The sequence below is a fragment of the Panthera pardus genome, unplaced genomic scaffold, assembly GCF_024362965.1.
Source record: "Panthera pardus isolate Hobbes unplaced genomic scaffold, ASM2436296v1 HiC_scaffold_1, whole genome shotgun sequence".
Lineage (NCBI taxonomy): Eukaryota > Metazoa > Chordata > Mammalia > Carnivora > Felidae > Panthera > Panthera pardus.
Window position 1 is genome coordinate 62,424,257 of NW_026526654.1, and position 13,209 is coordinate 62,437,465.

Consider the following 13,209-nt stretch of genomic DNA (forward strand, 5'->3'; position numbering starts at 1 on the left):
AGCAGCAGCTTCTTGACAACCTGGGAATAAAACATATAGTGGTAAACCGAAAGGAAGATGACAATACTGAAATACTTAAGAGACAACATAAAGATACTAAATGGTTTTCCTTAATACACAATTTAAAGTAGTAGATGGTTTTATGAAAATATTTCAATTTTGTAATGCAGAGGGAGTCTCTTTGAAGATTTTATCTTAAAACCATCCCCTTCTATACAAAGGCTATTTTAACCATGGTTCTGTTTTATTATATACTTGAAATTAAGAGGATTGATATTTTTTAAAGTCCATTTACTATCAAAACTTACATGTCAAGAGTGTTTTGTTGAAAATTGTCTTACATTGTGCATAACTAAATCTCACTCATGCTTTTCACAAATCCAGACTTACTTCAGAAAATGTGTACATGATAAATAGATGGGTTAGCAAGAAAATATCAGGATCTCAAGAACTTAATTCATAATGAGTGTGTCTTCATTTCAAAACTCACAGTTGGTGCTGTAATAATGTACAAACAAGAGATTTCTCTCCAGCGGTATTAATCACAGTTTTGCAAATGAAGTAATAATCTCCCAGTAATTAGCAGTGTTTTTTCAAGAAAAAAAATTTAAGTAAATCTCAAGCATTACAATCAATGAACAGAAATACATGAATAAGAACTTAAAATTGAGAAAGCCAGAAAAGATTAAATATTTTAAAGAGATGCTATTAGCTTGGCTTTTTTTTTAAGTTAAAATTTAAACATGTTTGAAGATTAGACAAAAAGGTTTGCAGGGCACCTGGGTTGCTCAGTTGGTTGAGCGTCTGACTCTTGGTCATGATCCCAGGGTCTTGGGATTGAGCCCCATGTTGGACTCATGCTGAACCACTGACCATGGAGCCTGCTTGGGATTCATTCTTTCTCCCTCCCTCCCTCTCTTTCTTTCTCTCTCTCCCCCTCTGCTCTCTCCCCCACTCACACACACTCTTTTTCTAAAATAAAACAAAAATAAAAAAACTCCGAGAGCCCCAAAAAGGTTCGCAAAAAGGCACGTACAAGCTGTTTGTCAGGCCTCATTGTTATGCAATGGTCTTTTTCTAGAAAGTTTTTGTTTTGTTTTGTTTCAAATTTGGGGCTTATCCAGCTATCCTAACCCTTAGGAACTTTTCATTTCAAAAACTTTCTTTGGGGAAAATGAAGTCATAAAGCACCCAAAGAATTACTGTATAGTTTGTGAAATATAGGAGACAAAATAAAAAATGTTTGTTGCCTTGTATCTTAGTATTTACTGAGTAGCTTATATTTAAAGCACAAAGGAGAACACAATAATGAATTAACCATGACCCTTGCCCTCTCTTATGTGGTACAGTTAGAAATAAAAAGAAAGGCAAAAAGATTGATGATGGGCATTGAGGAGGGCACTTGGGATGAGCACTGGGTGTTGTATATAAGCGATGAATTATGAGAATCTACCCCCAAAACCAAGAGCACACTGTATACACTGTATGTTAGCCAACTTGACAATAAATTATATTAAAGTTAAAAAAAAGAAATAAAAAGAAAGGCAGAAAGATTGATGATTCATCCACTAACCTGGGATCTCATAGTGCGGTTTCAAGTGTATTTTACCAGCTAATTGTACTGAAGTGCTCAAAAATTAAAGTAGTATTTGTACCGTGCAGTTTCCTTCACTGAATCCTGGCTGTTAAAAAATTCTATTAAACATGTTGACAGAGTTTAAACTTCTCCACAAACATCACTCTTAGAATGCATCATTGGTATGACAGGCAATTTTCCATTCAGGACGTGTGTTACAGATATTCTTTTTAAAATCATTTCATACGAGAGGTATTATTTCTGGCCTTTGAAAGTTTGAAAAGGATGGCAGTACCTTAAAGTACCTTAAAGTTACTTAAGAAAATGTATTAATTAACAAATTAAAAAGTGACAGTCTTATTCCATTCTAGATTAAATCTTTTTTTTGAGAAAGTATTTTTTTAAAGGAGAAACTCTTTCTTGTGTGATAAATATGAACAACATTAACATGAATTCTTAGCGCTTTAGCAGTTTGGGATAATATTAACTTTTCTAAGCAAAAGAAGGTTCTAAAAATAATGTTTGATTCCAAAATATAATTAAGCAGAAGAATAAGCAGATGATTAAACAGATACGATTAAGCAGAAAAATAAGTATGGTTTTGCATTTTTCTTCCTTTTTAGGGTCTAATACTTATATACTCATAACTTGGCATAAGCAAATTGAAAACCTGTGCCTTTCTGAACGACAGAAAGCATATATGTATTTGCAGCCATCGTTGGACTTAGAATTAGTTTTAGAAACAATTGGCAACATGAAGGAGTTCTGTTGGTCCATCCTTTTGGATGTTAATGGTTTCCTTCTGTAAATGACTAATGATATATTCTGAGTTTAAAAATAGAATTTTGCGTCACACACGAGTACATGTAACTGTGGCTTTGGTGCTCCTTTAAGGGGGGCAGGGAGAAGAAGTGAGCAATTTTATTATGTTTGTATCTGACTGGGAGAAAAGTAACCTCTGGATGACCTCAATGTCCTAAAGTCTGAAATTCTAAACTTCGTACAGATGTAATAAGTAATCTCATGGCAGGAGAGGGGGAAGGGTGGAGGGTCTTTATTTTTAGGCATGGCCAAGTTTCCCTTTCCTCACTTAAGATTTTATTTTAGCGAGGAAGCTTTGAACAACTTCTTTAACCAGGGAAATGCATCCATAGCAAGCTTTAGACAAGGGATAGTGGAATTAATGGCAGTGATTCTCTGCAATATTTTAGCTCTGCTCTCAGTGAGGGCAGGATGGGGAAGGAGGAACTGATGGCAGTGCACACATTTGTTATTTGATTAGAATTATTTATCATTTGTCCAATTTTACAGACGCATGCTGTTCATTTGAAATTAAAGAGGTCTTACCTCCTAACAGGGTTTTAATATGATGGCTACGATACCCTCTTTGGGAAAAGAAGAGGCAGTTCAGAGGGTACAGTGGGAGTATTCCTATAAGCTAGGCATGCCTTCTCAGGGTGCTGAGGTAGCTTTCTAGAAAACTGTTCAGGCTGTGGTCAAAGGGACAAGTCAGAATGTCAGGAGACAAAGTGCTGGCCATGGAAGTTGACAGTCTGGCCACGACAGTTGTAAAATGCTGAACAGAGTATTACACTGAACAGAGTATTAATCGGCAATGTTGCCAAATAATCGGATCTTCTGAGAAAATAAAATACTTGCTAAGAATCTAAAAATCTAGTACTTTCCAAGAATTGGTATATGTAAAATTGGAAGTTAATTTGACAGCTGAAAATTTGGCAGGATTGTTTGCATAAATACTCCAAATTTAAATTCTTACTCAATTGACTTGCTGAATTAAAAATCATCAAGATAGCATGTGTTTTTTTTATGACAGATTCTTCTCATTGTAGAATTCAATTCAATGCCACTGATATTTTATTAGAAACCTATAACACAAGGGGTGCTTGGGTGGCTCAGTCGGTTAAGCATCCCTCTTTTGGTTTTGGCTCAGGTCATGATCTCAGTTTGTGAGTGCAAACCCCACGTTGGGCTCTGCACTGACAGTGCAGGGACTGCTTGGAATTCTCTTTCTGCCCCTCCCCTGCTCATGCTCATGGTCTCTCTCTCTCTCTCTCTCTCTCTCTCTCTGTCTCTCTCAAAATAAATAAACTAAAAAAAAAAAAAATAACCTATAAAGCAAAACCCTTATTCCATGTGATGGATACAAACTTTTATAAGCAATATGTGGATATTTATAAACTCTGCTTGCAGGAGAAAGTGAAAATGAAAAAAAAAAGTGAAAACCTGAAAAAATTTAACTCAGAATTCATGATAATTATTTACGCAAGGCCTAAAGTTAAAGTTGACTTATTTACTCAGTGAAACACTGACATGTTATTTATGCAACATTTCCTCTTGATTAGACACAGTCTAAAAGTATTGTTTCTTGGTAACACTTTGTTCTCCTAGTGACTTTAAGTATTCGTAAATAGCAACACTGCATTTCTTTAATATTTTCCTATTATGAATACTTTTTAAGTTTTCACACTATTCTTTTCCCCAAGTAGCTATAGTGAGTGAGATAGTGGATGGAGTTTAATTCTGGGGGGGCCAATCCAATCTGGTTTGAATCTCAGTTCATTATGTAGCTACCGGGCAGGTTATGAAACTCTCTGAGCCTCCATTCTCTCAAATGTAAATCTGGCTGACGGGTATCTCAGTGGGCTACTGGAAGAATAGCATGGGATGATGTATGTAATCTTTCATTTGGCACACTGCCAACATTTAATAACTGCTCCTTCTGTTTGCGAGGCTCATCACTTAGCCTTCTGGGATACCACACTCCCTGCCCTGTCCACCTACTTCACTGGCCACTCATCGTCAATCCCCTTGGTTGATTCTCCCGTATCTCCCTGATTTCTTAATATTTCATTGCCCCAGGGCTTGGACTTCTCTGCCCACACTCACTCCCTTGGTGACCTCTTTCAGCCTCATGGTTTTCAATAACATGTACATGCCAAGACTCCCAAATGTTCTGATCTCTCCCCTGAACTCCAGGCTCATCTACTGGGATGTCTAACAGGCATCTCACATTTAATCAAAGGTCTACTACCTCCCAAATCAATTCCTCATCTCAGTTGATGGCGACTCTGTTCTTTCAGTTGCTCATGCCCTAGACTTTGAAGTTGCCCTTAATTAGCTCCATCCTCTCTCACCCATGCATCTGATCTGTTAGGAAATCCTGTTGGTTCTACCTTCAAAATATATCCAGAACCCATCGTTACTTACAACCTCCATACCCTAAACTACAATTACCTCTTGCTGGATCACTGCAAAAATTTCTTTACTAGTCTCCTTCATTCTGCCTTACCACCTACAGACTATTTGCTGCAGAGGAGCCAGAGAAATCTTTTAAATATATAAGTCAGGTCACGCTACTCCTCTGCTTGAGATGCTCTAACACCTTCCTCTTCCACCCACAGTCAGGGCCCAGGACATTACAGTGGTCTACGAGGCTCTGCACAGTCTGCTTCCTCACTCCCTGCACCACGTCCCTGCTCCAACTAGCTGAGTAACCTGTGATCTCACCTCCTTATGCTCTCCCCCTTGCTCAATCTTCCCCACCACACTTCTTTAAAGATGGAACAAAAGCATGCTCCAGCCTCTGGGCCTCTGCCTGGAACGCCCTTATTTTAGATATCTGTTCTCCCCCTCACGTCCCTCAAGCCTTTGCTTAAATATCCCTTCCTCAGTTAGGCGATCCCTGCCCATCTACCCTACTTTGAATGGAAATCTTCCTGCCAGCCTTGCTTCTCCTCTTCTAGCTTGAGATATAATTTACTTCTTTTGCTCATTGTCTGTCTTCCTGTACCACAATGTAAGCTTTTCAGGACAAAAATTATTGTTGTTTTCTTTGCTGCAGCATCCTCAGTAATAGGCACATGATATAATTTGTTGAATGAATAATATGCTTGAATGAATAGTACGGTATTTGGTAGATACTAGGTGGATAATAAGCATGCAGAAGCATTACACTCCTTTCTATTGGTATGGTACAGATTAACTTAGACCTTAGACAGAATTAACTTAGACAGAATTCTCACTAATTGAGACACAGCCTGCTTTTTGATCTATACCTTCTATTTGGAATTATTATTATTTTTTTTAAATCAGTGTTTTTTATTATTTATTTTTGAGAGACAGAGAGAGACAGAGCACGAGCAGGGAGGGGCAGAGAGGGAGGGAGACACAGAATCCGAACAGGCTCCAGGCTCTGGGCTGTCAGCACAGATCTCCACCCAAGGCTTGATCCCACGAAGCGTGAGATGATGGCCTGAGCCAAAGTCAGACACTTAACCGACTGAGCTACCCAGGTGCCCTTGGAATTATTTTAAGCTTGACTCTAAACACCTGTACTTTTAATTAGTGCTATCTTACACTAGTAGTGATGGTTAAAACTTGAGCTTCATTACATACCAAAGGAGTTCAGTGTCATCTTGCAGTGAACGGAAGGTTTATGTCCTCCCAAAATTCATATGTTGAAATCCTAAACCCTGGCATTTAGGATTACTAGGAGGTAGGGGTCTATGGGAGGTGATTAGGTCATTAGGGTGGAGTCCTCCTGAATGGGATCAGCGGTCTCATAAATGAGACACCAATGCAATCCCTCGCTCTTTCTGCCCCGTGAGGTTACAATGAACAGACAGCTATCTAGCAAGTGGGTTCTCACCAGACACCAGATCCAGATTTGCTTATTCTTGATCTTGGACGTCCCAGCCTCCAGAACTGTGAGAAATAAATTTCTGTTGTTTATAAGCTCCCTAGTCTATGCTACTTGTGTTATAGTAGCCCAAACAAGATCAAGACAAGTCCATTCACTATATGTTTGTGGCTGTGTCTACATTAAGAATGTCATTCAGGTTTCAAATAAAACGCATCTCCTAAGGGGAGCACCCCTTCATACTGTTACTTCCACCTTCCACTTCCTCCTCCCCCACCCCTATCACTCCCCAGGACATTGTCTCGTTTCTATACAGCACTTATCACCGCCTGAAATCAGCATATTTATTTGTTGGCTTACTTTATGGTCTGTCTCCCCAAAGAGAATGCAAGTTTCACAACAAAGAATTATCCGGCCTCAAATGTCATTAGTGCTGAGGTTGAGAAACCCTAATTTACATGCTTCCAGAATTATAGGTCATGTTGAAGTCTCCGCAGAGAAGATATTAGCCTGCCTTTGTGGTACTGACAAAACACAGCTCTGATCCCTCCTTGATGTTTATGAAAGCACGTATTTTCACTTGTAGGTTGCGAATCACCTTTGCCTTTTTCTTCACACAGCTTACTCTTGGCGTAATTGTACCATGTGAGTAGCCCGGGATGCCTTACCTGCTGCTCGTGGAGAACCACTTGACCCTTGAGGGGATTTCCCAGTGGTGCCACTGTCACAAATGGGTGCCAAATTCTACTGGCCATTCTTGGGAAGATGTCAGAGAGGTCCACCATGTAGCCACTTTTCCCCGTCATGTTCAGAAAGTATAAGGTGATGGGATTGCATGCAACTACATAGAGGGTATTTTCCTCATTTTCTGTAATGACAAAAAGGTGTTAACTGTGTGATCTGCAGTAGATTTTCTGAATGGTCAAGAGGTCCAGTGAAATCTGAATCATGAGACTGAGCACACAGCTGGAACTCAGTGGACAAACTGTAGATGGATTGATTAGGATATACATACGTTATGTATATATATCAATTAACTTTGATTCTAACCTCCCAACATGCTCTTTTCTCCCAAAAATACAGAAGAGGTATAAAAACAAAGAAACAAAAAACAATTAAAACTCTAGTTTGCATAAGTGGACAATACTGAAACAGAGAGTTCAATTACAGAAAGGGCAGCATTATTTTTATGGGCCAATTCTGACTGACGGCAGCTGCCTGGAATGTTGTTCTGAGAACCATGAGGCCAGGACAAGGTTTAACCAGAAAAGCGCTCCTGGTTAGCAATGCCTCTCACTGGCATGGGGCAGAGGATCACAGCATACTTATTTCCAATTCTGAAAGATGGGACAAGGGCCAAAGTTCAAGCTTTATGCATAAAATCCGTATTTATTCTCTACTGGTGAATGTAAAATATCTTCATAAGAGCACCTGTCTGTTACCAAAAACCCCTGTGTATATGTACATACATACATACATACATATATACACACACACACACACACACACACACACACAGACGTATATACACACACATATATATGTGTATATACACGTATATATATATGTGTGTGTATATACACATACATATATGTGCATATGTGTGTGTGTGTGTATATATATATATATATATAATTTTTTGCCCTCATTTTACTTATTTTGTTTTTTTTGTTTTTTGTTTTTTTTTTAAATTTTTTTTTTTTCAACGTTTTTTATTTATTTTTGGGACAGAGAGAGACAGAGCATGAACGGGGGAGGGTCAGAGAGAGAGGGAGACACAGAATCGGAAACAGGCTCCAGGCTCCGAGCCATCAGCCCAGAGCCTGACGCGGGGCTCGAACTCACGGACCGCGAGATCGTGACCTGGCTGAAGTCGGACGCTTAACCGACTGCGCCACCCAGGCGCCCCTCATTTTACTTATTTTGATGGGGGTGGGGTGGAGGAGCAGAGAGAGAGGATCCCAAGCCGGCTGTCAGTGCAGAGCCCGATGTGGGACTCGAACTGGTGAATCCTGAGATCATGACCTGAGCTGAAACCGAGAGTCAGACCCTTAACAGACTGAGCCACCCAGGTGCCCCAAAACCTTGTATATTTTTAAAGCATATATTTTTATTCCACAAAGCTGATTTTGGGAATAAATAATATTCATAGAACTTAGATAACAAAAACTTGCTTCTGAATTTTCCCCTCAACAATCCCCATCCTAGGCAAGTTAGAAACTCTCTCCCTTTCTTCTGTCATCACCTCTGTTTAATAGGACCTTAGGAACTGCCCTCGATTGAAAACTTCTGCCAAAAACTACCCAGGGCACACTGTATGAGTCAGTAGGAAATGGCAGCAGTCCAGAAATGTAGATGCCAAAAATTCACGTCCTTCATTTGCCATTCTTTAAAATAAATGTAATGACTGCAAAGCACTCCAGCCGTGCTTTGGTGGTTCACGCCATCATCAAACTGGAATCCCAGCCCCCAAATCCAATGTTTCTCTTTTTCTTGTTCCCTTCTATTTTTAGCACATGCCTGGGTGTGTTTAACTTTGTGCTACAGTTGTAATGAGAAACAGACATATGCATACAAACTTAGCAGTGCTTATGTGGATTCCACAATAGTATTTTGTTAGGTTGTTATAGGAAATTAGGTCTAAATTGCATATAATTACTATCCAATCCAATATGACACAGTTACTGAGTCTATCATAGACTTTTTGATGTCTAGAGATTCTTTCAATCCCTCTTTTAGAAAAAAGTAAGTACAGGAAGGAAAAATCAAAAGAATAAATTGACATACCACATGACGTAGCAATGTCACAGATTAAGTTAATTTCATCCAATGGTAATTTGCAGGAGGCACATTCTTCAGTAAAGGTTTGGGATCTTTCTTCATATCTTTCTATTGGATATTCCTGTATGTTTATAAGTGCTGGACCCTATAATAAAGTAGTTGTCTGAGTTAAGGAATTTGGATAGTTACTAAAATGTAGAAAAACTGAAGTTTTTCTAAAATATGAAATTTAAATTCAAATACCCAACATCTTGATATACCTCTTCTTATTTTGTTGACTATCATGGTACCTATAACAATAATAATGCCATATACTTGCATTTATAAATGCTTTCAATTGTCCTATCTTAATTTCTCACTTTCTTTTCTTTTTACTCACAAGGTACACCAGCTGAAAAACCCCATAGGATTTCTGATTACTTTATTCCTTCCTAAACAATGGTCAAGGTTTGAACTCCAAGTGTTGGGACCCAGAGCTGGCCAAACTAGGAAAATAATCTGTAAATGCATGAATCAGGGCCTTATATAGTTCCATTGTAAAGAATGATTATTATACCATTATATAGAATATAATGGCTAAACTTCAGTCTTTGAAATAAAAAAAAGCTTGTTGATAACTACCGTTGTTTACAAAAGGTAGAATATTATACACATAGTGAAAATTATTCAATATAAACATAAGCAGAGAATCTAATTTAATAATATTATTGATATTAGGGCTGGTACTTAAAGAAAACAACTATATAGAAGAATTATATAGATGTAACTACACTTTCAATATTCCCATGCCATACAGTCCTTTTTTTAAAGTTTATTTACTTATTGAGAAAGAAAGAAAGAGAGCACATGCACAAGTAGGGGATGGGTACAGAGAGACGGAGAGAGAAAATCCCTAGCAGGCTCCACGCTGTCAGCATGAACTGTGAGATCATGACCTCGGGTGAAATCCAGAATTGGATGCTTAACTGACTGAGCCACCCAGGTGCCCCCAGTCCTTAATTAATCAAAAATGTCTGGGTTAGATGGTGACTGTTGTGGCATCCCTGCCATCCTCCATCCTGCCCCTTTCTATCTAGTCTGTATCTCTGGAGCTGGAAATCTAGAAACAACATTCCTCAAACTCCCTTGCAGTAAGGGTTCTGGATGTGATTTCGGTTCTGCCAATTAAATGCACTTAAATGGCCCACAGGTCAAGTGTGACCCATTGCTTGCTTTTGTAAATAAAACTTTACTACAACACAGCCACATTCATCTGTTAGCCTATTACCTATGGTTGCTTTTATGCTATCACAGTAAAGTCGAGTAGCTGCAACAGAATCTGTATGGCCTAAAACATTAACCATCTGGCTCTTTACAGACAAAGTTTGCTGATCCTGCTTCGCCGTGTCGCTGCCAGCAGCAGGGATGGTAGTAGAAGCAGACACACTGAACTTGAGACTAAAAGTCCAGTGGTGGCCCCTTGACTTCTGTTTCTTCTGTCCTTTCCAATGATATTACAAGCATCCAATTCCCCACAGTAAATCCCTTTCTGCTTGAATACCTAAAGGAGTTTCTGTTGTAATTAACAACTGATACTCCTTTCCTTTGCCTTTTTACATGAAAACAAGGATCATGGAGTAACTCTTTTAGGAGGACACACAACATACCTGACTCTAATTCACGTTGGCTCTTAGGAATTCTACTAGTCACTGACAATGACCTACACTGAGTTCCTCAGAGGCCAGGCTGGCTTGAGAGTTGGAGTGGAAGTTAAATCTAAAATAACCTCAGAACAAGTTATTTTGGAGAGTGTATGGAGTTTTCCCCAGGGAACATATAGAAAAAGTTGTAACATTCAGTATTTGAATGAAGAAATGATGGTGTCAACCTTTACGTCTATGTGATGAGTTACTGCTGGACACAACAGTTTTTGCTTTCCATTTCTTGACTGACCAAACGTCCAGAAGCCCATGAACGTCTGCTCTGGCAGAGGCAACCTGTCAAGGATGATTTGAAAAGTAAACATTTCTTGTTTCCGAGTCATAGGAAAAACCCAACCCATCTATTATACAAGTAAATTTGAAGAATGTTTTACTTACAAGTGAATTATATTTTATTTTATTAAAAGAAAGTCTATGATACAACACTTGGAATATACTTTAAGAAGAAGATTTCATTTTTGCTCTTTGCAATGACATGGATGAAGCTAGAGAGCATAATGCCGATCAAAATTCAGTCAGTCAGAGAAAGACAGATACCATATGATTTCACTCATATGTGGAATTTAAGAAACAAAACAAATCAGCAAAGGGAAAAAGCAGAGAGAGGGGGAGAAATCAAGAAACAGATTCTTAATTATAGAGAACTGATGGTTACCAGAGGGGAGGTGGATGGGGGTATGGGCTAAATAGGTGATGGGGATTAAGGAGTGTACTTGTCACGTTGAGCACTGAGTGATGTATGGAATTGTAGAATCACTATATTGTACACCTGAAACTAATACAACACTGTATGTTAACTAACTAGAATTAAAATAAAAAGTTAAAAAAAAAGACTTCACATTTCTGAAACTCAGAAGCTAAGGTCCTATTTGGTTTTTATCTTGATGACAAACATAATTAAGGTTTACATATTTTTCCTTGAATGGGTAAAATACTTAGCAATTTAACATCTTAGTTCCTAGCAGAGTATAGGAAGGGTTTAAAGAAAAAAATGAAGCAATCCAACCATATTTTTAGTCTATTCTTTTTTTTTTAAGTTTATTTATTTGAGAAAGAAAGATAGCGTGCAAGCAGGGGAGGGGCAGAGAGAGATGAAGAGAGAGAGAGAATCCCAAGCAGGTTCCACACGATCAGAGCACAGCCTGATGAGGGACTCGGACTCATGAACCATGGGATCATAACCTGAGCTGAATCAAGAGTCAGACATTTAACCAACTGAGCCACCCAGGCACTTCTATTCTTTTAAATTTGGCATCAAATAATAAACAGTAAAGAAACTACCAATCACATATTTGTAAGTTGTACAAGGCAAGTCTCAGAGAGTATTTTAGCTCTTTAAACTTTTTTTTCTACTTTGAAGTATAATATACATACAGAAACGTTCATATAAAATGTGTCACTTAGCCCTGAACACACCTGTGTATCCAGGTCATTACCTCCACCAAGGGAGTTATTGTCCTGACTTTAATGGAATTATTCTGTGTTTAGATTCCTTTTTATTTAAAGTGATTTTTAAATAAAGTGATTTGTTAAAATATGGCAATGCTAAACTATAAAACCACAGACAAATTTTTGAGAAGAAAGCCTTTGCATTTTAATCACACTATATTTTCTTCAAATCTTTAAAAAAAGAACCATTAATTTGTCATTTAATTTATTATAAATTTCTTATTCTGTGGTAAGGAATAAAGCAAAAAATGATTCACAGTTAAGAAGTTATTTAAAAATAATGCGTGTATGGCTATAAGTTAAAATGCATGCTCAGAATGAGTTTGATAATCATTAAAAGGGTATAGATTTATATTTAGAAATTATTTTATTTTCAGTAAAATACACAATATTTCCATATGCATACTAAGACCATGTAAGGTTCAGATACTGTTTACATAAAATAACAGAACCAAACATTCTGGTGGAATATGTTTTGTCTCTTTGAAATGCTAATGTTTAACATATACACAAAATAAATTAAAAAGAAATTTACAGTGAAATTCTTCTAATTCATATGACATAAATCTCTCAAAAGGACATATGTGCTTATTTATCTATCACCTCAAATAACATTTTAAGTGTCTGGACAATTATCCTGATTGGTCACCCACTTCCCTGTCTTAACTGGAAATGAGGTGGGAGGGGCACTGAGTTATGGGATTTACGGTTATTGTGTTCTCTATTTTATTAAAAATTTTTTTTATGTTTATTTTTTGAGAGAGAGAGAGAGAGTAAGCTGGGGAGGGGCAGAAGAAAAGAGAGAGAGAGAAATCCCAGGCAGGCCCCATGTGGGGCTTGAACTCACAAACCGTGAGATCATGACCTGAGCCAAAACCGAGAGTCAAATGCTTAACCGACTGATCCACCCTGTGGCTCTCGTGTTCTCTCTTTTAAATGTAATAAAAACACATTTCTGTGTCAAAGGGGCAGATCCTGAAAACATCTTGCAGACTAGAATCTCTCTCTTCTTGTTTAGGGAACAAACAGTATTCTTCACTCGC

At 38.0% G+C, this 13,209-nt stretch overlaps 1 protein-coding gene across 1 annotated transcript in view; it reads right to left on the reverse strand.

Moving 5' to 3' along the window:
* Positions 1 to 13,209, reverse strand: part of VWA8 (von Willebrand factor A domain containing 8) — a 363,559-nt gene that overhangs the window by 116,696 nt on the left and 233,654 nt on the right. Inside the window, exons 27-29 of the mRNA XM_053899178.1 lie at positions 10,885 to 10,993; positions 9,024 to 9,162; positions 6,905 to 7,104 (exon numbers count right to left, since the gene is read on the reverse strand). Coding sequence (XP_053755153.1) covers positions 6,905 to 7,104; positions 9,024 to 9,162; positions 10,885 to 10,993 — 448 coding nt within the window. The remainder of the gene's footprint in view (positions 1 to 6,904; positions 7,105 to 9,023; positions 9,163 to 10,884; positions 10,994 to 13,209) is intronic.